General features: G+C 41.7%; 2 protein-coding genes across 2 annotated transcripts in view; one reads left to right on the plus strand and one right to left on the minus strand.

Moving 5' to 3' along the window:
* The window catches only part of LOC306920363 (CD81 protein-like), a 41,838-nt gene extending 35,537 nt beyond the window's left edge, over nucleotides 1-6,301 (minus strand). Inside the window, exon 1 of the mRNA XM_079497101.1 lies at nucleotides 6,071-6,301. Coding sequence (XP_079353227.1) covers nucleotides 6,071-6,136 — 66 coding nt within the window. The 5' untranslated portion in view covers nucleotides 6,137-6,301. The remainder of the gene's footprint in view (nucleotides 1-6,070) is intronic.
* Nucleotides 6,302-12,443: 6,142 nt separating this feature from the next.
* dapk2a (death-associated protein kinase 2a) lies at nucleotides 12,444-26,660 on the plus strand. The gene is made up of 11 exons (XM_079497175.1): nucleotides 12,444-12,491; nucleotides 14,575-14,650; nucleotides 18,325-18,546; nucleotides 20,130-20,268; nucleotides 21,013-21,142; nucleotides 21,655-21,730; nucleotides 22,406-22,558; nucleotides 22,848-22,893; nucleotides 23,343-23,495; nucleotides 24,790-24,996; nucleotides 25,836-26,660. The coding sequence occupies exons 2-11, from the start codon at nucleotides 14,589-14,591 to the stop codon at nucleotides 26,154-26,156; spliced, it is 1,509 nt and encodes a 502-aa protein (XP_079353301.1). The 5' UTR covers nucleotides 12,444-12,491; nucleotides 14,575-14,588; the 3' UTR covers nucleotides 26,157-26,660.
* The last annotated feature ends 303 nt before the right edge of the window (nucleotides 26,661-26,963 follow it).

The raw sequence follows: 26,963 nt of genomic DNA on the forward strand, positions 1-26,963 counted from the left end.
TTCAGAGGGAGGAGGATACCCCCCATTCACCAAAAAATGCTCATCTACAAGCTTTGAGATTCGGTGTAGATGGAAAAGGAACGCACCAAGTACAGTGCAGCTCAGGTCTGTTAAAGGTGATATAGACAAGTTTTAAGCCAAAATGTAAAATATATATAAATGTATTTTTGGGGCTTTTTTCCCCTCTATCTTTCCCTATATTATGATGCTGAGGTGTTCTCCTGCAACTGTTTATATCCACTAGAGTTTACTAGTCGGGACGTCAGGGGGGATTTAAACTTTTAGCCAATTGCAGCGCGAGGCTGTGACGGTGTGTTCAACCCAGCAGTATTATGATGAAAATTGCGATTTCATTGCAATGTGTATAATATTATCCCCATATCTTAGTTTCACCAACATTGTTCATGTGAAATAGTATGTTTATGATTTAATATGTAAGCCTCTTGAAATTATGAGAATCGCTATGGTTGGGTGGTGTGAAAACACCAGCAGCCAGCACCCCTAAGAACTCGGAGGATCCTAGAAGTCACAGAACGTCGGACCCCGACCCCCCATAAAATCTCCTGGTTACATCAATATCGTTCATGTGGAACGATATACAATGTGGAGCACATTGTATGTGCTGTTGAAATGGTGGAAGTGGAAGTGAGTAATAGTATCATGTCACGGTTTGTCACCACCGCGGCGACCGCGGATCATCATAGCGGTTTTTCTTTATTGCAATGAATAGCCGTGGACAGAGTAGTTCACATAAACAATGCTGTAGTGGCTGGGGCATTTGAGGGGCAAATAAAAGAGAATTGAATTGAGAGCCAGTGAGTCTCCTCCTCCGCTACTTCCTCATTTGAGGGACTCGTCGTGTCAGTCGTGTGATATTGCGATTATGCTACAGTTACCCTTAAAAAAACATGTCAACTCAATGTCATTGTTGTAACTACGATAGATTGTGGAGATATTTGAATTCTGTGTACAAACACTGGAAACTTGTCTATATCAGCTTTAAACTGAAGTGATCAATTCCAAATATTAGCAAAGTCTAGACTTATGTAACGGCACGTGACACCCTATGGTGCCTCCCCACTGAGGACGCTTGAGCTGAGGACTCACACCTCATCTACATTGCTAGCGATGTGAGCGAGCGAACGATGAAATCTCATTAGAATACATGTTCTTCAATGAGACTGTCCTGACGTACCGCAAGCATGCAGCGACGTCGTCCACCCCTCCTATATTCGCTCGCAGAGTCTCAAATTGAGGTTTCACGGCCCAAAACACTTGTATTTGAATGGTTCAACGCAACGGCCAATGCTTCATATCAGGACAGTTTTTTGCACAATATCGCAGTCGGAATGCTTGCTCCTTGCCTGTGTAGATGAGGCGTCATACTGCGTTCACACAGGCAGATGCAAAAGATACAAAGATGCAAAGCTACACAGTGTATTTGTAGCTTTGTATCTTTGTAACTGAAGTTGAAACCAGCTCAACTTTTTTGTTGCTTTGAAATGCTGCGTTTTGCATCTTCATGTTGCTTCACGTGAAGACTTCCACTGCAGTCTACCATTCATTGTCAATGGAAGCCAGTGACAATGCTACCCCCATTCGTCTTTATGTCTTTGTGTCTGCCCGTGTGAAGTGTGAACGCACCATAACGGTTATAGTATTTGCAGCATCTACAAACGTCAGATGCGTCTTTGTATCTTCATGTCGCTGGCTGGCTTCCATTGAAAATGAAGGGTAGACTATCTTTGCATCTGCCCGTGTGAACGCAGCAGGGTTCATTAGGTCATCCTACTGGACAGAACAGGTGGACATTACAACAACAGACAGTGTGTTGAAGTCGTTGTCTCGCTGCTCTCACACCTGTTAACGTTCTCTGCCATATTCACAGGTGCACCGTGTGTGTGTGTGTGTGTGTGTGTGTGTGTGTGTGTGTGTGTGTGTGTGTGTGTGGAAGGGGGGTACAGAGTACAGTAAATACAGTACAGTGTTCTATTAACTGGTATCACATATGTCTGCCAACAGCTGTGTGTGTGTGTGTCATAATTCACTATACAACCTTCCTTAGCAACGGAATCGTGTTGAATCGAACTGTGTTTGACTTTTATCTTCAATATGTACCGTACTTTGATCAGCCAATCAAATCATCGCTATGGGGTGATCAGCCAATCATCAGCCAATTTCTGTGTTCACACAAACCCGGAAAGCTGGGCATAGGAGGCCCCTCAATCAAAAATAAATCACACTTGTGTGAAGTGAGGGGTGCCATTTATCATCAAAGATTTATATTGAGCCGCATGATGTCACACAAAGACGTGACGTGACGTCATTTGCCATTGACTTGCCCGATAGTTTGTCATAAAAAGTCCGATATGTCTGTAGCAGTAGGACCTCAGAGCCTGTGCCTGATGAACTAAAAGACCAATATCCCGCCGGCAGCCAAGGGGAAATTCTCCGTTAAGATGTCGGCTTTCCACGTGGGAGACCCCAGTTCGAATCCCGGGCCTGTCTGATGAGTGAATGGTTGTATCTGACACAGCGGTACTTGGTCCCACCTCTACGCGAGTCTCTAAGTGGTCTCACATTGGTCACAGTACAACAGCAGTCAAGTGGTCCGACTCCAGTACAATAGAAGTCAAGAGGACAGGACACCACATCAACAACATTGCATTCATACAGTCGACACATTTGTGTGACAAATGACCACATTACAGTCATACAACTGTCACATGAAATGATAAATGGCCCTCTGCTGGCGCTGGGCAGCACCGATGACAACTTTCCTTCCTTCATTTTATCCCCACGAGACAGGAGCCACAAATCCCCTGGTTATGGATGCAGACACTTTCACTTTCTCTTATCATTGTCCAAGCCAGTAAACAACCTATTTTGTGTCATATTATGGTATGTAAATATCCCTAAGATACAGTATGGCATGCCACATGGTGAACTTGAGCTACAACTCGATCTACAAGCTCTCAATGTGTTGCGCTATGAGTATTAAAAGGATAGAGACTGAACCTGAGCAATGGCCCTGCACCCCGCTATTCTTATGTATGATTCATGAGAACTACTTTGTATGTATTTGATGTATTATCATGCTTTTTTTATTCTTTGTTCTTGCTTAATGTAAGTCACTCTGGATTAAGAGCGTCTGCTAAATGCCTAAATTGTAAATTATATGAAATCCAAATGACTGAAATCTGTCTCAGTGGAGGGCTGCGGAATTACATCATCAGTAGACAGGTTTGGACATTTCAAACTTGTTTTTCAAATTGATAATAATCTATTTCAACAATGTCTTCTATTTCAACACGCTAACTTTCCAGGAAGAGAAAGGCCGTCGTTTCTATATTAGCTTGTATTCCCCATCGATGATGTCACTGGTAGGCGGGTTTCTGAACTGTCCACAGCCCACCAATGAGACACAGAGTGAGCAGACAGAAACGGTATATGATCTTATAACGAAACGAGCATTAGTGAGGAGTACCATTTGGATGAAGTGCAACTTTAACTGTGAATAACCATGATAGATAAATAAATGCACTTGAGGACATGAAGTTGAAACCCCAGACACTCCCTTTCAAAACAGAGACAAACCAGAGCTCTCATTCATAACAGAAGCTCAAGGTCTCAGAAATGGAGATAAAACAACATGAAACACCTGCATGTCTTTCTCTCTGACTCTCTCAACAGGGATACAAATCATTCTTCATGAGGGGGTGGATTCTCTACCTCCACATTAGAGCCTAAATGTGGTTCATAGTCACATGTTGTGAATTATCTACATACAACGCAATGGCCCACAAGCCGCCTATTGCACTGATCTATACTCTACTAGTGCTGCACAATTCTTGCTCAAATGTGAATCTCGATTTTCCTCCACAAGAATTGAGATCACAATTCTCACACGATTCTCATCGTTTCCATGAAAATATATAAAAAAACAAAAAAACGAGTAACTGAAATGAACTGGACAGCAAACTAGTGCTGCACTATTCTACACGATTCTTCACAAAATGAAATTGCATAATGCATAGGTGTCTGAATCTAGATCTCGATCTTGTTTCGAATAATTGTGCAGCACTACTCTATACTATATTGCAGTGGTTTTCAATCGGTGGTCCTTGAGGTGGTTCCAGGTGGTCCCCAGCTAAATGGAGAGTTGGTAACAAAATGGAACACTTACAATTGAGAGCGTAAAATGAAACCAAATAGACGGTTCGTAAACGTTTACACAATAAGAAACATCTGCATTACTTAATTTACAAGACATCCCCACAAAGAAAATGAAGAAGTGGCTCTTTCACATTCAGATACTGACAACCCTTCTATGTCATCAATACATCACATTACAACACTGGCTCTAAAACAAGCAGGGAGAGAAAGAAATGCTAAAATAGTTTTTATTAGACTGCTTGTTTTAATGACCGCCACTAAAAAGCTTTATGAGTTTTTTCCATGGTTTAAAGCTGCTACCATTAAACAGGCTACTTTTTTGTACAATGAATGAATCTTTCTTCCCTGTAAGAAATATCTTACTTTTTCTTCTTTTTTTCAATCATCTTCACCCCTTCATTTGACTAGCCAGGGTCTGGGGTTGGTTTCTGGATCCAATATTAAGGAACCCGGAATCGGTTCCGGAACGGGTTTTTTATGACACCGTCAGGCGTCAGACCTGGTATGTCGACTTCACATCTGCTATACAATTACAATACCAGTGGTTTTCTAACTATTTACTTTCATTCAAGGACCATCAAAACTATTGAGTGTACAAATGGAACCAAATGGACCCTTACAGGGTCCATTTGGTTCCATTTGTACACTCTCAAGAGTTACAGACACATGCGATTCCATTTAAGTGCACTCTCAGAATTACAGGCCCGTTAGGGTCCATTTGTACACTCTCAGAGTTACAGACCAGCCTGTAAGGGTCCATTTGGTTCCATGTGTTACACTCGAGTTACAGACCCATAAAGGGTCCCATTTGGACCCCTGGTGGTGTTTCCCGGACCTTAACTAGAGGATCTCCAAATAGTGTGACGTAATGCAATGTAAACACTGTGTGTGTGTGTGTGTGTGTGTGTGTGTGTGTGTGTGTGTGTGTGTGTGTGTGTGTGTGTGTGTGTGTGTGTGTGTGTGTGTGTGCACTCAAAGTTTCCATGATTCGTCATCCAAGCGAAAACCTTGACTCACAAACACTGGGATTCACCCACCCACCCACACACGCATGAATATGCGCACGCGCGCGCACACACACGCACGTACACACACACACGCGCGGCGCTAACGGAGGAAGGCTTTTGGAGGATATATCAGCCCATGGGATAATCCGACAATGAATGGGGCGTCCCGTTAAGAAAGAAGAAACCGTTACCATCTAACGGTCACAGGCAAGAGTATAGTCTACCTACATCTACGACTACCACTTTACTTTATAGCAACACACGCGCACCCACACGACTGGAACTGAAGATTTACACCACACACAGTCACACGCCGTCGAAAGCTTCAATAATTAACACGGCATAAGTTGTGTGCCGCCTTTTCTACGTTTCCAAATGCACGACCATTTTGAAGGTATAGGCTACACATGTTATAACGTTGGCTTGCCTATAAAAACACAATAGCAGATGTACAAGCTCACAGCGCGTCGCTTCGTGCTGCGCTGTCAGCGTGTACATCTGCCGTTTAAAAACATTTTTTGGGAGGACAAATCTTGAAAGTATTGTGAGCTTTTGAATAATAAAAATAGCTTGATTAAAAGGGGGTTGGGGACCCACACAATTTAGGCAGGGATGAATAAAAAGCGCCAATCGGGGTTTCCTTACGACATATGTTAACAATTAATCCGTGACGTTTTTTTCCCCCCATTAATCCGTTCAAAATGTTTTCTTTTCACCACAAAGACTTCACAAAACAACAAGAGCCCCAAAAAGCCATTATGTAACCTAGCTAACGGTCCATAGTCTAAAAAACAAAAGCCTTCCATTCCACAACACCACATGTAGCCGCGCCGCGCCGCCGCGCATTAAAACAACAAAGCCTAGTTATTTCTTCATTCATGGCTCACCCAGAAGATGAAGTTGAAGAAGAACAGCAGGTATTTGATGCATTTGGTGCAGCCTTCCACTCCCATGGCGGTGGATTGTAGAGGCTCAATAATTAGTTGAACGGCGTGTCTATGAAGGTTCTTCTGTGTGAAAGGAGAACAGATCAACGCTGCCTGGATGTCAGGTCTCTTTGTGGAAGGAGAGGAAAAGCAAAGCTAGACTTGCTCTCAGCCTGGAGGCAACACCCAAAGTCCTCCTCTCCCCTCCTCCTCCCCCGCCCCTCAAGAACCTACATAATACGCAATGCCCCCCCCTCTCCCTCTTATCCTCTATTTACCCCTTCTCTTTGTGAAGAAACCTAGCTGCTGCTTTGTTATGGCACAACAGCGACATCTTCTGGGTAGCTGCTCGAGAGTCGTAGTGGGCAAAGTAGCAGTACTGTTTTAAGTAAAAGTCATTGAAATGTAGAAATATTCAGGTAAGTCACAAAGTGCGTTCAGTGTGTGCCTCCCAGTCCGTGATTGATTGATTGATTGATTGATTGATTGATTGATTGATTGATTGATTGATTGATTGAAATTTGTATTTCACAGTATGCAGAATGGGTACATTTCAAACAGAAGTAGGCTACAGGTCAATACAAAGACTGCTACTTTATAAGAACCAGAAAAAGCACAAAGACTTGTTTACATAATAAGGGTCCTCCATTTTCAATTCATCAGAACATTTAATGACATACTACTCTTCTGTGAAACAAAGGAAATCATCATATATAATTTAAAAAAGTAAAAAAAATAAAAAAACATGTATGGAAAGGGAGAAGAAGGGGGCAGGGGGGGATTTGTTACTGTTTTACAGGGGACAGTTTATAAAAAGGCGACAGGTGCGTAGAAAACAACTGACAGTTTACAACTTGTCCAAAATGTGGCGGTCAGAGTTTTAACAAACTAAGATGAGAGAACATATCACTCCAGTTTTAGCATCACTGCATTGGCTTCCGGTTGTTTTTAGGATTGATTTTAAAATTATTTTACTTTATAAAGCTCTCAATGGTCTCGCACCTTCCTACCTACATGACTGCCTGCCTAAATATGTCTCAAACCGCCCCCTCGGGTCTTCCACTGCTGGCCTGCTCGCTGTGCCTAAAAAAATGGCAACAAAAAAACACGGTGAAGCAGCTTTCTGCTTCTACAGGCCGATGGCGTGGAACAAACTCCCACTATACCTTCGACAGGCAGCCTCTGTAGACATTTTTAAAGCACAGCTCAAGACCCACTTCTACACTCTTGCTTTTAGTTGATCTTTTAAATTCCTTGTTATTCATGTCCTCACTGTATTACATTACTGCTATTATTTTAATGTTTTATGCCTTGCTTTTCTTTTCTTTTCTTTTTTTCCTTCATTGCTCTGTAAAGCACTTTGAGCTGCATTTCATGTCATGAAAGGTGCTATACAAAAAAGTTGTATTATTATTATTATGATTAATGTTGGTAGGGCGTTCCATATGTTGGTGTGCATAGGTACGAAATGCATTTAAACCCTTGTTTAAAATGTGGTTTGCACGTGGTTTGTTGAACTCCCTCTGGTGTTGTGATTGTGGACTTCGTTGAAAGTATTTTGACAGGTACATCTTGACAGGAAGGCCTATTGGCTGGGTTTCCCAAAGGGAACATGCGTAGCAAGTGGGCGTGTGGTTCTTAGGGGCAGTCATCATCATCAACAACACGTCCCTTTCACTGTGAACATAGATATTCCGTGCATAGATGTGCCACGCAACATTCCTTATAAGATGATGAAATGAAGTGCGGTAGGCCTCAGGGCGGCCTGAGGCCGACATCACTTCGCCTCTGAAATTTAATTTAATAATATTTGGACTGCTGGACAGCTGACAGTAGGATCTCTTCACTCTTAGTATGACCAGTGTGTGAAAATCCAACCTCCCCCGACACATCAAGATTAGTTTCTTCTCTGCTACCTATGATCTGACGTTGTTTGAGTTGACACCAGTCACAGTTATATAGCCTAGGGGGAGAGCCAGGTCGGTTGACGCACATTTTACTAGGGGGGCGACTGTGGCTCAGGAGGTAGAGCAGGTCGTCCAATGATCCATGGGTCAGCGGTTTGAATCCCGGCTCCTCCTGTCTACATGTCGAAGTGTCCTTGGGCAAGACACTGAACCCCAAATTGCTCCCGATGTGCTGGTTGGTACCTTGCATGGCTTCCGCTGCAATCGGTGTATGAATGGGTGAATGTAATGCACAATCTATGTAAAGCGCCTTGGATAAAGGCGCTATATAAATGCAAATTTATTGTATTTATTTATTTGACTAATTCCCTCCATGCACAGAAATTAATTAATTTCAAGTAACCAAACTTTTTTGTGAACAAGATACACTTGTCCTCTCCCATTACCCACAGTGTTTTTTAATTTTGGTGAAACGAGTCTGACGCAATCGGCAAGTAAAGTGATCTCGCGCTCACTTCCGCACAGCGCTTTTGGCAGGACGAAAGCTGCATAGGGGCAGGGCGAAAGGCGCTGTCACATAAACCGTCCTAAATCAAGCAATTAAGTCATGTTTCTGGCATCTAACGCTCATTTGTCAACTTCTGATTGTCAGTAGGAGAAAACTATCGCACACCTAGCAATCAGGCGTATGCACAGGTGCGTAGGCCAGTCACTGGCACAAAGGGGGCACAAAGGGGCTCAATGATGAACTGTTACTAAACATCATGTTATAAGTTTGCATGTTTTTCAGTACTCTATAGTCGAGTGTCTCATCACCTTTAAGGGCCCTATTTGGCTCTATAACCCCCCCCCCCCCCCACCCCCACCCCAACGCTATTTACTAATGCGTCAAATATATAAACACTTTAATTCAGAACTTCTTGCCTCGTTGAGTGAATTTGGTTTGTGTATGTATATATATATTCTATGTATTTTCCACTCTCATTGTCTGTATGTCATGAGAGCAGGACCTAGTGACTTTTGTCTCTTATTGTTGACTATGTTGATTTCCTAATGTATTTGTACAACCATTAGTCTTTACATCTTTTCTCGTATAATGATTTTTAGAATGTAACTGAAATTATGTAAAAGTTATTTGGGGTCCTTGTGCCTTTAAATGATGTCAGCAAATTGAGGATCATCACAAGCTGTACCTCTTCCTCTAATTAGACTCTGTCTATTGTGATTGGTTGATTCTTTTTCAAATGTTTGTATATAAGTAACTCTGTCAAAATGATGTGTTATGCCTGAGGAAGGTCCCTAGTGACCGAAATGTTGCTTCATTAAATAAGACAATACTCTTGTGCCGAGCAGATACACAGTGTACCTTATTGCTTTCATCAACTTCTGATTGTCAAACATTGCGAAAAAAAAAGTTATGGCCATTTTTGTATAGGCCTACCACACCATAAACAACCAATATAAGGCAAAATGTCATCATACTTTAAGTAGCATATGACATGTCAAACTAGGGGGTTTTCATGATTCTGAATCCATTCCAAGCATTAGTTTTGCAAGAAGAACACCCCTTGGCCTACAAACATGGTTATGGCCATTTTTGCATACCCCACCATAGACGGTGGGGTATACAAAAATGGCCATAACTTTTTTCGTGATATTTCCGGCAGAGCAGACCTCTCATTCTGTGGACCTTAATGAACAAATTAATAGAAAAAATACAAATAAAAAGTATGTCATGACATCACAGGTCCTCTCAAATTTTGGATGGCTGGCTGGATCTACACTGTATGAATATATGACTGTATAAATAATGAATGACTCTATAAATGTTTACTTAACTCTGAGCATGCACTGGCCCATACAGCTATAAATAAAAGGGTCCATTCGATTCCATTTGTACACTCTCAGAGTTGCAGACCTGTTAAGGGACCCCACTGGGCCCAGACCCCACGTTGAGAACCAGTGATTGCGACTGTAGGTCGCAGATTACTATAAAAACCTGCAAAACCTGTCAGTGACTCCGTCACGCCACCATATATATGGCCGTCAGTCCATCACGCCACCATATATGGTCGTCAGTCCATCACGCCTCATGACACGCTCCATATATGGCCGTCTCCATATATGAAGATCACGGCACTGACCTGACCTCATCAAACCCTGGATAGCCATACATGGAGAAGACTGGATCATCACCTAGATCTGCATAATTATGGAGCCGGCCAGCAACTCTATACATTAGACCTCAAACCCTTAGATCTCCCTATATGGACTGACCCGTTCTGACATTCCATATGTTGATCCCTCCCCACCCGTCCTTCCTGTCTCCCTTTTGACTGATACCTCTCCATTCAAACTCTAGAGTTTGACTCTAGAGGGGCAGTGCCCGTCTAGAGCCTAGACGGGCACTGCCACCCTTAGATCATCTGTTCTGACATTCCATATGCATGTTCTGACCTCATCAAACCCTGTGGGCCTGTACACTCAAGACACGCTCCATATATGGCCCTACCTCATCAAACCTTGTAGACTCAAGACACCGCTGCCACCCTTAGATCTCCATATATGGAGCTGACCTGACATTCCATATGCATGTTGCAGGTTGATTTGACCTCATCAAACCCTGTACACTCAAGACACGCTCCATATATGGCCACTAGTACATAATTCATTCCATATGTTGATCTGACCCCCCCATGCCAAAGCGCCATAGGCGGATGCGTGCACGCGGCAACCTTGTCTTTTAGGGCGAGGTCTTACTGGTATAGGCTACTTGCACTAGTGAACTCGTGTTACACACTCAGTACAGTAGGTGGCGACATTTCACCCTTTGTTGGTAGGAAGAGGACATTTCTCATTTCAAACCATGCATGGCAGATTATATTAACAAATCAAATAGTTGAATGTGCTGCATTGTGACTGACAGAGAAAGGTGGTTATTACTTTAACTTTAACTTAAAGTGTCTTGTTTAGTTTATTGGTAGGTTATGGATAATACCTTTACTCAAATTGTGTTGTTTACTTTAATGGTAATAAATGGTGGTTATTACTTTAATTTAAAGTTTATTGTGTGGTTTAATGGTAAATGTTTAGTTTAATGGAAAATCATGTACCACCATAATAACTGATGTTAAAATGAAGGAGCGTGTACCTGCCCTTTTTGTTCCATTGTCAGACAAAAGTCAGTCTAATCACTAATCAGCACAACTGATAGCTAGTGATTAATCCGTTCTCAAATCTTCTATTAACGGCTAGGTGTGCTGTATGCCCATTTCAGCACGGCTGGATAGCCTATTTCAACCAATTGCTTAATTGGTTAGAACTTACTACCTGTAGTAATGTACCACTTTTGTCTTTCCTCCTTTTTTGGGCGACTCCTCTGTGTAGGCCTACTGTACCACCAGAGGGGGGCTCAAGTAGGAGCCTACCACTAGTGGTACACTCAGGCCCCTTTTCCACCGGTTGGTTCCCAATGGGAACCGGTTCAGTTCTTTTTGGTTCTTAGTCCATGAGCCAGAGCTCCAAAATTGGAACGTTAATTAGCCCTTCACTAAATCTCACCCCAAAAAGCGATTGTCCAATGCCAATCCAAATAGTTTAGCAACAGTTGCTATGCAGGTCAAGCTTTCTTCGCTGCTAACGTGCCTATTGGACAAGGATGGGTTGGGGAGGGACTTAGTGAAGGGCTAATTATGAATTGAGTTGTATTACAAATTTTACATATGCAAATGAGGCATTATGTAGGAAAATATGCAAAATAATCAAAAATGTGCAAAAACAAATATACTGTGGAAGGGTTATCATGTATTAATTTACTTGTCTTGTCTTGTAAAATTGGTGGGAAAAACTAGACCTATATTAAATTGTTTATAGATCATATAAACAATTTAATATAGGTCTAGTTTTTCCCACCAATTTTGGAGCTCTGGTTCATGGACTTAACCTGACTCCGCCAGATGGGGCAGCAGATGGACTAAGAACCAAAAAGAACTGAATCGGAACCAACCGGTGGAAAGGGGGTCGCAGTGGTTGGGAACCTGGGAATCTGATCACAGTTTCTTTCTTGTTCTGTTAGCACTGATCTTCGTGGTACAGAAACAGAATATGCTATAATAGGACTAGTACATTTACATGATATCATTATTCATTATTATGATCTCTCTCTCTCTCTCTCTCTCTCTCTCTCTCTCTCTCTCTCTCTCTCTCTTTCTCTCTCGACCAAAGCGGTCACATAGTCTTGACTGACATTGTTCGAAATCAGACAAATGACATACATATTGTAAGCACTTTAAGCAATCAATTACATTGTGAACATAATTATAGAACGTGCAGCGTGCTATCTTCAGTGACTGTCTTGTGGAGCTAAGACGCTGGAGCGCAGTATGGTGACGCGCATGGGAACAGCTGGTGTGTCACAGTCAGGGACGAAGTGTGTCCCCGAGCAGGAGGACACTCCGTCCGTCTACAGCACCACGGTAAGAGCCTTGTTTTATTTTTTGTTGCAATATTACCCCTGTGTATGTGTTGTACACTACACTACACAGTCAATTATGCTCTGGGTTAATTAATGTAGGCTACTACATTTATTTTGGCTCTGAGATAGGCTATACACATCTAGGCTAGAATTACAAATAACAATAGTCAGATCTCTAGAGAAGTGGTTCCCAAACCCGTTAGCTCGGGAAGAAAGACCCTAAAGAGAAATAAAATCAGTTGTCTACCCGGGACCCAAACTAGTGAAAATAGATCTGCATGCAAGCTCACAAAATAATGTAATGCATTTGGTCTGTTTTCCCAGTAAAGAACTCTGGAACTCTGTGGTTCACTCTGTGAATCCCCCCCCCCGCCCCCCCCTTTTTCCCCCCTCACTGTATATATCTCTTTTCCCTTTTTACCTCCTTTATGATGAATTCCTGTTCTGTCTATAGAAGTGTCTATTTGTACGTCTCTAAATGTTTTGATGATTTGAACATGGTGGACCCTATTGGAAACAAGTGTAATGCTTAATTGGGTCGTCCACTCACAGTTAACAGCCTTTGTATTGAGTTTGTGCTTGAAATGTACTGTAATTCTGCAAACTGTTAATAAATTCTTCAATCAATCAATCAATCAATCAATGGTTTATTGGTATGATTGTTGTCTTTCCCAGTATTTGATTGTTTTTCAGATTTATTCCCTTTAGAAAAAAAGCCTGCCGTGGACAGGTGCTGAAAATAAGCACTTGTTGTGCTGTAGCTGCTAGGCGTATGGCTAGAACACTGTCTGTGCAATGTGACTGTCCATCTCAAATAAAATAAATACAAACAGGGTCCATTTGGTTATACATTTTAAGTATTTCAGAGTTGAACAAACACTGAGGAACTTTCCATCTAGGCTACTTTAAAAATATAATATTCATTAGCTATGCAGAAGATTTCACAATAATTAAAATGGCACCATTTTCCCCCTACTCACTCTGTGTCTTATTGGTGGGCTGTGGACAGTTCAGAAACCCGCCTATCATCGATGAAAGCTATACAGCCTTTCAATACATATTTGGGGGTCCTTGACATGAAAAGGTACTGTCCAGGACCCCCAAGTTGATACATATTTGGGCCCTGGACCTTTTCAAATGGGTGACCAGCCTGGACACACATTTGAAAAGGTTTTGTTCCAGATTAGACTGTATGCTGAATTTGACAACTGTCTATGGAGACAGCTACATATGATCCTAATAGTCATTGTAACTGTACATTCTCTGTTTGGATTACTAACTTAAACTGTTCCTCACTTTGCTATCTCAAAGCCACGGATGTTCTGTTGTGTGCGGTCCTGAATTTTGCACTCCTTGCGTTTAATTATTGTTTTTTTTTTATATTGTTTTTTTTTCCACGTGCAGCCATTTGGGAAATCTTTTGTGATATTGGGGTATAATAAAATTTACTTCACTTTCACTGACCCATGCTAGTCACAAAAACTGTCAGATGTACACAAACATCAGAATCGATAAAATAAAAATAACAGAAGCTTCCGGGTTCGATCCCAGGCTCCCCTGTGTTACTGCCAGAAGTGTCCTTGAGCATGAAGGCACTGAACTACAAACTGCTCATGTTGAGCTCCGGTTGACCATCGCCTGTCATCAGGTCCATCTGTGGATTATACCAGTAAAGCAACCTTTGATGACTATATGGTTGAACTTGACACTTGCAGATACTCTTAATCCTCATGTGCATGCATTGATATTCTTATTGCTTAATGTCTGGCAACAGATAACAGCTGCTATGCTCATGCACCTTATTTTATTATTAATATGTATACGTTATCCCTTTTTTATTTCTTCTTTTTTCCCTGTCACTTACCCCCTTCCCCTCTTCTCTCTCTTCTTTCTCTTTCTGGAAACAATCAAAACGATGCATGGCACTAATTTCAACCACAGTGTTACACCTGTAATATAGCATATATATATATATATATATATATATATATATATATATATATATATATATATATAATTCATCAAAAGCGTTTCTCTGATCTTAGTTGCCATTTCCTCGCACTAATACTTCCTTCTCACCTCAGTGAGGACTGCAGGCATGGCGTCGTTCAGACAACAGAACGTTGAGGACTTCTATGACATTGGTGAAGAATTGGGAAGGTAATCATTAAAGTTTTTCAGAATTTCAGTACTATAGTTACTTTGTTGATTTTGATTGTTATTACAAAACATACATTTCAGACATTTGACAATATCAGATCCACAAGGTCACAATGCATTGCGAGCTTGTAGATATGCTATTTTCAAAAGATTTTTATACATTTGAAAACTTGAAACGGGACATTCTGTATGAGTACTTATACTCTTGGTACTTTAAGTACATTTTGATGCCAATGCTTTTGTGCTTTTACTCAAGTACATTTTGAACATTTTGAAATTGAGTATTTTTATATTGCAGCCAGTATTGATATTTTTACTTAAGTAAAAAGAGTACTTTTCCCACCACTGTGTTGTGACACACGCGCGCACGCGCGCACACGCACACACGCACACACACACACACACACACACACACACACACACACACACACACACACACACACACACACACACACACACACACACACACACACACACACACACGTTGCTGTGTCAAGGCCCTCTTCTGGGTCCTATCTTTAGACGAGTCCTAAATAGAACCACGAAGGAAGCCTTGTTTATATTTTATTTACTCACAGACAGTGTCTCGCACCGATCTACAAGCTCACACCATGCATGGCAGCAGAGCAGTGCAAGCATTGTGAGCTTGTAGATCGGCTATTTCCGTGCATGATGACACTGACAGTGACACGTAAGTATAAAATGTGAATGTTGGCTTACCCAGCATGCAGCTGTCACAACACAGTCATCATCTGACAACCTAACACTACAGCTGACTGATGCCTGCGTTGCCATGTCTGCTTATAACAAGCAATTTTGAGATTGTTTGTTCTGTAAAGTTGCTTCTAAATAAAAATGTGGTAGTTTAATTACGTCATATAGCAGCCAAGTCTCTGGACTTTTAATGTTTGTTTAGAGCAGTAAACCGCGACCCAAAGTGAGGCGGCCCTCACTTCACACAAGTGTGATTTTCTTTTTTTAAATAGTCGATTTATACATGTAGCTCACAAGGAGCTTGTAGATTGACTATTGTTTTGCTTGTTTTCATAGACATGGTTGCTTATTTCTCTCGCAAAATCTGGCAACACTGCCTCTCACAACCAAACTGTGCTGACTTCTGCTATCTGTTGCTTGTTGTTGCTTGTATCATCACTGTCATGTGGATACTTCGTATGTACAAAACTGTCACTTTTCAAGAAATGGTTAAAAAAAGAAAACGTGTTCCGATATCCAATGTAGTTCGTATTTAGTTCAGTGTTCATTTGTTCAGAATATTTTGATTAACTCTTAGTCTTTTGAATAACACACAATTTAGTCTTAGTCCTATTTAGTCTTCTGAAAAACCTTAGTCTTAGTTTTAGTCTTAATGCAATGTTAAATTTGCCAGAAAAGATTTAGTCTTAGTCATAAACAACAAGTATAAATATGGTGATACAAGGTTTCAGGCTGACAGCAATGATATCCAACCTTTTACAAACCGTGTCCGTTGGTGTCGTTGGTGTTGTTGATGTGTGTGTGTGTGTGTGTGTGTGTGTGTGTGTGTGTGTGTGTGTGTGTGTGTGTGTGTGTGTGTGTGTGTGCGTGTGTGTGCGCACGCGTGTGCGCATGTGTGCGTGCGAGCGATGTTGGAGTAGAGTCAACTCTCATCTCACCCCACCAGTATTTGGCTACAGAAATACCACAGCACTATGTATAGACCACTTAGTTTGCTTGTGGTGGATTCGTGGAATTAGCTTTATAGTGCAGTCGTCCTCAAGGTGTGGTCCGGGGACGCCCCAGGGGGTCCTTGAAGGGGTTCCAGGGGGTCCCCAGCAAAACCAGTTAATATAGGCTTACATGAACATCAGTTTAACAACCCTTCTATACATTACAATTTGAAAATAGCAGATCTATAAGCTCACAACGACGCTAACCTATATGAGCAGGATCAAGTCCATGAATATTGTTTTTTATTATGTTTTTGGTTAAAGGGCCACTTTACCCCTTTTGCAACCAGATCTTATTTTAATGATGTTTGGGAGACAAGAAACACTTTCCTGAGGTTTTTATGTGGGTAACTTGTGTTTTTAGATATTTTAGTATTTCAAAGTGTTCATGATGTCATGGACACTGGGCTCACTTCCTTCCAGACCAGTGTCCATGACATCATGAACACTTTGCAATACTCAAATATCTAAAAACACGTAATTACCCACATAAAAACCCCAGGAAAGTGTTTCTTGTCTCCCAAACATAATTAAAACTAGAACTGCACTCTGTCGAGTGCCTACTTGCTTGTTGCACACAAGTAGGCCATAAATGGCCTACTAGTGCGCAAGCAGAGTGTGCAAGTACTGTAGACCGCTACAAACTTTCAAATCTCAGCCTCTCTGTGAAAGAACGTTTGCAATATTGAATTATTAGGTTTAGCTATTTGCTACGTACCTTGCTTTTGGAGGAAAAAAAGTAGTATTTTGAAGTATGGTATGGTAATCTATAAAGGAAATACAGTCCATCGTTTTAGAAGTGTCCAAGATCCACTTGTAGTTTCTCAAAGAAAAATTATTACTTATGCCTGTTATTACCCTGGCATTGGTACATATCTTCATCACGTCATGGGACATACGCTTCGTAGCATGACGGAAAACATACCTGCACGGTCTGCTTCCGTATAATGAATTGCATTTTTATAGTGCTTTTCCGAGTGCTCAAAGCGCTTTACAATGGTTCATTCATTCATACATTGGGAGGTGAAGTGGCGAACAGTCGACGCCAGCGTCCTCACTTCCCACATTCACACACCAATGGTGGCGAGCTCACACCGACCAACTCATTGGAGGCAATGTGTGGTTCAGTGTCTTGCCCAAGGACACTTCGACATGTGGACAGGAGGAGCCGGGATTCGAACCGCCGACCCAGGGATCATTGGACGACCTGCTCTACCTCCTGAGCCACAGCCGCCCTACGTATGTCCCGTGCCAGCATATGACGTAATGATTACTTATGCCTGTTATTACCCTGGCATTGGTACATATCTTCATCACATCATATACTCATATGCTGCTAAGGGACATACGCATCGTAGCACCTGACGAAAAACATTACTTGCACGCTCTGCTTGCGCAAGTAATAAGATCTGGTTGCAAAAGGGGTGAAGTGTCCCTTTAAGTGCCCAGCCATAGTTTAAATAGTTCCTCTTTTAGCTGGGGATCCCCTGGACAAGGACCCCACTGTTGAGAATCACTCTCTAATCGGTCTCTAATCATCCAGAACGTTTTAGCTTGAGACCCAAAAGAGGCATTTTATGGGCCCTATTTTCGGCAAAAAACATTTTAACATTGTTCAACTAGTCGATCATCATATTTGAACTATTCAAAAATGTTTTTCAAAATAGTAAAAAAAGGCATATAGGTTTAGGGGTAAGAGGAAAGGCACGATCTGCTATGCACTGCTTTTCTTTTCTTTCTTTATTCTTCTAATTTATGGATTAATTTAAATAAACAAATAGATAAATGTATACATTTTATGAAATAAATAAATATATATTTGGAATTTGGAATCTTTTGAATGGGACTTTCTTTTTGAGAACCAGTTGTGTTAATCCTCTGTTGGCTGTGTGTGTGTGTCTGTGCATGCGTGTGTCCGTGCGTGCGTGTGTCCGTGCGTGCATGTGTCCGTGCGTGTGTGCGCTACAGTGGTCAGTTTGCCATGGTGAAGCAGTGCGTGGAGAGGAGCACGGGGCGTCAGTTTGCCGCTAAGTTCATAAAGAAGCGTCAGAGTGTGGCCAGCCTGAGAGGGGTGAGGCGCGAGGAGATCCAGCGGGAGGTGGACATCCTGCGGGAGGTGCAGCATCCCAACATCGTCACACTGCACGACGTCTACGAGAACCGCACCGACGTGGTGCTCATCCTGGAGCTGTGAGTTAACACCGCCGCTGCTGCAGTGCTGGAAAACGTACTCACATGTTTTACCTAAGTAAAAAATATCAATACTGCAATGCAGAAACACTCCCAGCTTTCAAGTAGAAGTCCGGAATTCAAAATGTACTCGAGTAAAAGTACAAAAGTATTGGTGTCAAAATGTACTTAAAGTACCAAAGGTAGAATGTACTCACTATGCAGAATGTCTCAATTGAAGTTTTCAAATGTATACAAATATTTTGAAAATGGCAAATCAACAAGCTCACAATGCGCCGCGATGCGACACATTGTTAGCTTGTAGATCTGCTATTTTCAAATGGCTGAAATATATAGGGCTGAAGTGGTTAATGTATGTTTTGTAATAATAATACAAATCTACAAAGTAACTAGTAAATAAAGTGTTCAAATACATTTAGTGAAGTAAAAGTACAATATTTGCCTCTGAGAGAGTGGAGTAGTTTAAAGGTATTGGAAATACTCAAGTAAAGTACAAATACCTCATAATTGTACTTACCGGTATGTACAGTACTTATTTACTTAAAGGACCACTTCACCACTTTTCAACCTATCTTCATATACTAGTCCTCACTAATAATCATGATAAAATGGCTACCATTATTTTCTACTCAGTCTGTGTCTCATAGGAGGACTGTGGGCAGTTCAGAAACCCGTCCACCAGTGACATCATCGATGGGGAATCCAAGCTATTAGAAACTGCAGGCTTTCTAGTCCTGAACAGTTGCAATGCGAAAATGGAAGCCATCGTTCTCACGATAATAAAAATCTTGTTTAAAAAAACGATGATGCCATTTTTTTTTATCATGATTATTAGTGAGGACCAATTATATGAAGATGGGTTGAAAAGTGGTGAAGTGGTCCTTTAAGTAAATGTAGGCTACTTAGTTACTTTCCATCACTGCCAAGTGCAATTGAACGTGGTGCGCGAGTTGCGCCGCTGGAATCATGTGACTGGAGATGGGACCAGTGTTGATTTTGTGAACTAAACTATGACAAAAAATGTTCGTCGACTAGGCCTACTTTTTTCACTGACAAAAACTAAATAAAAGCTAAATACAAACTAAGCTAAAACTAAGACTAAATATGTTGATAATTTCATCAACAAATAAAAACTAGACTAAAATGTTAGGGAGGGACTAGTGGAGAAGAGATCCAGTAGCCAAACTGCATACTTGCGACGCTTTGTGAGCTTGTAGATCTGCTATTTTCACAGTACAACCAAGTGTAAAATCAGCCATTACCACACCATCAAGGCCTGCCAAAACACATTTTAGTCAACAAAATCAACAGTAGTAGATTTAGTCTAAAATCTTGCAACTAACTCACTAACTACGACCACCCGATCAAGGCGCAAGCATTCTTATAACGAATAATTTGTGGTTGTTAATTTCCTTCACAGTCGTTTTCCATTGCGGAATGGGACATTATTAATAAATAGTAAATACCCTAAATCAAAATGTATTGTATACTCTGTAGCAACAGCAATATTTCATATAGTGTTTATGACAGTGATGTGTGTGCATGTGTGTGTGTGTGTGCGCACATGCATGTGTGAGTTGCAGGGTATCAGGAGGAGAGCTGTTTGACTTCCTGGCCCAGAAGGAGTCTCTGAGTGAGGAGGAGGCCACACAGTTCATCAAACAGATCTTAGAAGGAGTTTACTACCTTCACTCCAGGAAGATCGCCCACTTTGACCTCAAGGTCTGTTTGTTTGTCTGTCTGTCTGTCTGTCTGTCTGTCTGTCTGTCTGTCTGTCTGTCTGTCTGTCTGTCTGTCTGTCTGTCTGTCTGTCTGTCTGTCAGTCACACAGTAGTAGTAGTTTCTGTGTGGAGTTTGCATGTTCTCCCCATGTCCCCTAGGGTAGGTACCCTCACAAAAACATGCAGTAATCCTGGTCTCTAGTCTAAACTATAGACTATACCTCCTGACCAGCCGGGGTCGGAATAACGTGTTCCTTTCACGCGCTACGTCCGGCTGGGGAAACTCTCCCCTGTCAGGTGAAAAGAAGCAGCTTGGACTCCTCATGTATAGAAGGAGGCATGAGGTCAGTCCGCTGCCCCCCCAGGTTGGCAGAGGAAGTGTAGCGCCCAGGATTACATTAGATAATTGATACTGGGTGAAAAAATGGGTTACAAAATCGTGGAATATATATAAAAAAAGTAAAAAACTTAAGGAAAAGTATCAATACTGCAATATAGAAATACTTCGTTACAAGTAAAGGCCCGGGAATTCACAACGTAGGCCTACTTGAGTAAAAGTACAAAAGGTTTGGCTTCAAAATGTAATTAAAGTACCAAAAGTAAAAGTACTCATTATAGAGAATTTCCCATCTCAAGTTTTCAAATGTTCTTTTGAAAATAGCAGATCTACAAGCTCACAATGCGTCTCATCGCATGTGTATCAATCTGCTCAGCATAAACCATGTCATTGCTTTGTGCTCCGCAGCCTGAGAACATCATGCTCCTGGACAAGAACGTCCCCTTGCCAAGGATCAAACTCATTGATTTTGGACTAGCCCACAAGATAGAAGCTGGCGTCGAATTTAAAAACATCTTCGGAACGCCCGAGTTTGTGGGTGAGTCATGATACAGCACAGAGATAAAAAGAGAATGCATTGTACTCACCACTTCAGTAAAGATATTATTGGGAGCATCAAATGGTGTGCGGATTTTTTAATTTCTTCATTTATGACTTTATTTTGATCCAGCACCCAGCCTATATAGGTATATAGATGTGCGTGTCCTTTATGGCTGTTTGTTCAGCCTCTCCTACTGCAATTTACTCTACAGCACTATTTATTAGTATTTCTTCAAGATATTCACTATTTATTAGTATTTCTTTAGTAATATAATAGTTCTTGCATTGTTATGCAACCTTTTGAATGTCTGTTTGTCCAGGTTTCATATACGCACCATCCTTTTTGGGGGTCCTCTTTTCTGTTATGTTTCCTTGCTGGACGTTCCTCGATTCTTGTCTTTATAAAGAGAGTCTTAAGCCCTACACCTCAGACGCTACAGTATAACTGATGTATTGTCCTATCTACACTCATGTAAATGGTGTATTGTCCTTGCCATCTGCCATTCTCAGCACCAGAGATCGTCAACTATGAGCCTCTGGGTTTAGAAGCTGACATGTGGAGCATCGGAGTCATCACCTACATCCTGTGAGTTTATTATTACATCATTACCCCATCATAATAATTTGATTGTACCTATATAATGGTTACAATAGTTTCCTTTCATCTGTATAAAACAGCTGGATAAAACTAACAGAAATGTCTCTTCGTTGCTGTCGGGCAGAAACCTCTCTAGGCCTGTCTCCGACTAAGAACTTATATAGTCGAATCTGATTGGCCAAATGTTTGCTATATTCTTAACCACTTGAACCACAGCTCACAGTTGTGAGCTTGTACAACTCTCTTGTACAACTATTTTTGGTGCAGAGATTTGGGGTGGAGTGAAAATGTTTTACCACGGACAGTTGTAACTGAGGTACCATGTAGCCTGTAGGTTGAGGACTTACTTTCTATGTCCCGGTTTTCATCATTCACTAGAATTAAAATAATAATAGTTGTTTTCAGTGGTTGCATAAACCGTAGACGTTTATCGTGTGAACATGCTCACCTAACCAATCAGAAAACATGAACAAATGCATTGAGTGTCTGAATTCAACGCTGAGGCTGATGTTTGTCAATCAGTCATTGCCTATATGCAACACCTATGGTGCGTACATGTGCATGAATGTGCGCATTGGTTTATGGAGCTGAATGAATATGATGTGGGTGTGAGCACTTTAAAAAGAGCACATCATACTAAAATCCCCTACTATTCTGTTTCAGACTAAGTGGTGCGTCGCCATTTCTCGGGGAGACCAAGCAAGACACGCTGAAGAACATCTCAGCAATAAACTACGACTTTGACGAGGAGTTCTTCTGTCACACCAGCGAACTGGCCAAGAGATTCATCAGGCAGCTGCTAGAGAGCGACAAGATGTAAGTGCTTAAATACACCAAATACAGCCCAGTAGCTGTAGTAGGCTATAATGCTGCTTCTGTGTTCTTCTGAGAAAGTGGTGAGGTTTTAATTTAATGCATTGTATACGAAAGGCGAGTACTCTACCGACTGAGCTAGCTTATCATTTAGCAGCAGGAAGGGAGCTATAGTTTCACTATAAATGAGAACATTTTCATGCTTCGATATTTTGCTGTTGGAATGCAATCATCCCTTGGTGATAAATATGGTAATTGAGGTCATTATACTGTATACATTTGTTTCCTGCAGGAAAAGGTTAACTATCCAAGATGCTCTGAATCACCCCTGGATAAAGGTATGAACACAACAGTGTTTCACCTTCATGAGTCCATCATATTAGTCATAATATGTTAAATCGTTTTATAAACAACATTCACTAAACTTCCATCTCCTTTTCTCCAACCTTGGAAGAACTCAATCGCAAAAAAAAGAAAAAGAAAAGTAGAAAAAGGAAATCGGTTAGGCTCCTCACCTTTCGTAGTCCACTTCCTCCCGGGTTTCTGCCTCCTTTCTGCCCGATAGAAACCTCTTATCTCCATATTGTAACTTTTTGTGGTGTTTTGGGGAAATTAATGCCCTATGCCCCATTTTGAGCTTAGATGTGCTACATGTGCTTCTTTTTTAAATTAATCATGATAAGTACAAAGGTTTTGGACGTATGAGGCTAAGGTTTCCATCCGACAGAGACGATGTTTAAGCCAGTGGTGCTGACATATTCTGCTGTTTTCTCTGACCCTACAACAGTCTAACGAATGCAAGGAGGAGACCAAGGCCCGCGAGACCAAGAAACGTGAGCGCAGGCAGCTGAAGACCAAGCGCCTGAGGGAGTACACCATCAAGTCCCACTCCAGCATGCCCCCCAACAACACCTACGTCAACATGGAGCGCTTCGCCCAGGTTGTGCACACGCAGTCACGCACGCATGCACACATAAATAGTCGTGCAAAGAAGATTTGAAGCACTTTTTAGACCTGAGGCCGATTAACAAAATGGCATATACTGTATATCTAACTATAAATGCACCAAGTCTCTGTACGTTTGTACGTCTGTAATCCACGTAACTCGAGAATTCAAATTCGATACACGTGTTCCACACCCCCACAGGGAGTGCAATGCCAGGTGTCGAGTCGGTTGTCCAGAACCACCACAAAAGGCCTCTGCCGGGCCACAAAAGACCTCTGCCTGGGCCAGACTCCATATTTGGGCATGCCTGACAAAGAACTCCATATATGGGCATAAAAGGGACACCGACATAATATCTGGGTGGGGCATGCAACGCGCAATATCTGGGTGGGCCAGTGCCCAACACGCACTGCTGTAGAGGCCCCACGGGCACCGCTCTAGTATACAGTAAATTATAATTCAGTGTCACAATAATCTACCAGAAACCAAAACGAAATACCAGAAACAAAAATTAAATTCCAAAATAAATCATGAATGGAAACCCATACCTCGCTCCGCTAATCAAGGGTGCTAAGGGCTGCATAGAAAGCTACATTGAACCTCAGGTACACCAAACAGTCACAGCATAATAGGCACTTGAGACACCAAACAGTCACAGTAAAGCAGGCATTGTGGACAATATAAACAACTTCACTCAACTGTCCACTAAAACATCAAACGTCTTCCTTACAGGCTTCAACGTTAATCAATTGAGTGTGAGCGTTGCATATAAACAATCAAAAATGTCATACCATGCCGCGCTGTATTCAAACACACGCTGGTTTATCTTCCCCTCTGTCACTGGCGAGTAGGTGAGGGAAGCTTGCATGCTTCAGCTATGTGCATTTTGGACATAGGAACAGTTATTTTCAAAATAAAGTAAATCAAATAAGCAATAATCAACAAATTAACTTCAAACTAAAGAAATGATTTAAGTTAAAACGACCAAGTGTCACACACATATATATATATATATATATATATATATAGCTTATATCTAATATGACACAAATGCTTTCCCAGATTGAATGGGTTAACTCTGACAGTGTACATTAAAACAAATGAGACCGTCGTAGGTTCTATTTGGAACCCACGATTATCCACTCTGTATCCACTCAGAGATACAGACCTACAGGTCCACTTGGACTTATTGTCCAAATTGACCTGTAGGTTTAAATGTGAATAGACTAATAAAAAAAATATGACTAAACTCGGCATCAAAACGCCCCAACGTGCCCATGTAATGCAGGTGGTGGAGGACATTGGCCAAATGGAGGGCTCCTTCAGCAGCCTGGCGCTGGCCCACGATTCCCTGCAGGAGGACATGGACGCCATGGTGTCCATCTACAACGAGAAGGAGGCGTGCTACAAGGAGGAGAGTGAGGGCGTGCGCCACGAGCTCTCCCAGATCCGCTACGAGTTCCGCAAGGTGGAGGCCATGAAGAGGAGCCTGCAGGTAATGGAGATCAAACTATGGATTATTACACCATTACTGTGTCAAAAAGAAATCAACAAAGTAACGGTATACTGTAAAAAATGTTCAAACATTGGCCAAATATTAGAGGCACAAATAACTATTGGGAAAATAGCCAATCTACTGGCTATTTTCACAATTTTTATCTGTAGTACCAAGTCAAACTAAATGTATTGTTTCCCAAGAGTGTGTGTGTGTGTGATCCCCAGTTCAAATATGATTATTTTGGGGGTCCTCAGTTCAAAATACAATTATTTTGGGGGGCCCCCAGTTCAAATATGATTATTTTGGGGGGTCTCCAGTTCAAATGTGATTATTTTGGGGGGTCTCCAGTTCAAATATGATTATTTTGGGTGGTCTCCAGTTCAAATGTGATTATTTTGGGGGGTCTCCAGTTCAAATATGATTATTTTGGGGGGTCTCCAGTCCAAATATGATTATTTTGGGGGTCTCCAGTTCAAATATGATTATTTTGGGGGGTCTCCAGTTCAAATATGATTATTTTGGAGGGTCGGTTTGAGAACCACTGCTATAAAACAGAAACTATACTTCTGCAATATGAATCATGTGCCAATAGTCATTTTATTCAAATGGATTGTGTGCAAAACCTGACAGCACACTTTTCAATTCGATAAACATAATTGTAATGATACAGCATTAAAACAAAATAGGCAAATCATTTCGGGGTCCACGGATCCCGCTTTGAGAACCGTGGATGTCAAAAGGCTCGTGGAGACATTCTTTCAGTGGATTTAGATGATAAATTTCGATCAGTTCCGAGTACTAACCCGTGGCATCCCTGACCTTCGTGTACCTTCCAGGACGACATGCGGGCGTTCAGCGCCAGCCTCGGCGCTGTGAGCAGCCGCTACCAGGAGAGGCGGAGCCACTTCGACGCCCTGCGCCAGGAGCTCAGCAACGAGCTGAAGTGGGTGCAGGAGGCCCTGGGCTCCTTCCCCCCACCCGCGGGGGGGGATGGGGGGGGAGGGGGCGGTGGGCCCAACTGCAGCTTCTCCATGGTGGTCTTCAACAACAACGAGGTGAACGAGGCGCTCAAGGAGCTGCTGAATCGCTCGTACGGCGGAGAACTTCTGTCGTCCGGCATCAACCTGGACCTCACAGAGGCCGGCCAGCAGAGATAATGAAGCATGATCCATGGAGCCTGATGATTGTTTATATCAGCCATTCTCAATAGGGGACGGGTTCAGCCAGGGGGTCCTCTGCAAAACTATACAGTATACTCACTATATGTTGGCTATTGGAAAAAAGCAGACGTACAAACTCACAGCAAGCTTGTACATTTTGTACACAAATCTTCTCTTCTGGGGGTCCCCGGCACAAAACATTTTCTGATGAGGGGGTCCGCGGCCAAATATATATAACATACCAATTTAGTCCTTGACATGACAATGTTTGAGAACCACAGTACAAAGCACTGGCTTAACCCCCAGGTCGTTATGCAATAGACCATGGACCCCCATTTGATACCAATTCTTTTTTTGTATTTTCTGGCACACCAATCTACACTGATCAAATCCTCATTGTTAATTTAACTTTAAGAGTGTAAATAATAGCAATAGTGCTATCCAGAAAACACGTCTGCACATTCACTTTTCTGTCAAGTTAATAAAATAAAGGTGCACTTTTCTATCAGCTGTACATCCCTGTTCACTTCATCTTATTTACTCGTTTGTTTTGTTAAACTGTTGTTTATAGGGTACTGTAAATTTATTTGGTTAAAATAAGTGTTAAATAGCTCTATATTCTGATATAACGCTATAGTAGCTATAGTACTCTTTGCTATAGAATGTTTAAAGATGGAGTGACGTGATTTTTGGATTTCTTCCAGTTTGTCATGTGTTTATTTATGAGGTACTTCATTAGACCCCTTGGTGTGGTTATGTGCAATGATGTCTTCCCTTTGTATTTAGGGTTTCTTCCTGGAGGCT

Source organism: Electrona antarctica (assembly GCF_951216825.1).
Source record: "Electrona antarctica genome assembly, chromosome: 3".
In the NCBI taxonomy this organism is placed as follows: domain Eukaryota; kingdom Metazoa; phylum Chordata; class Actinopteri; order Myctophiformes; family Myctophidae; genus Electrona; species Electrona antarctica.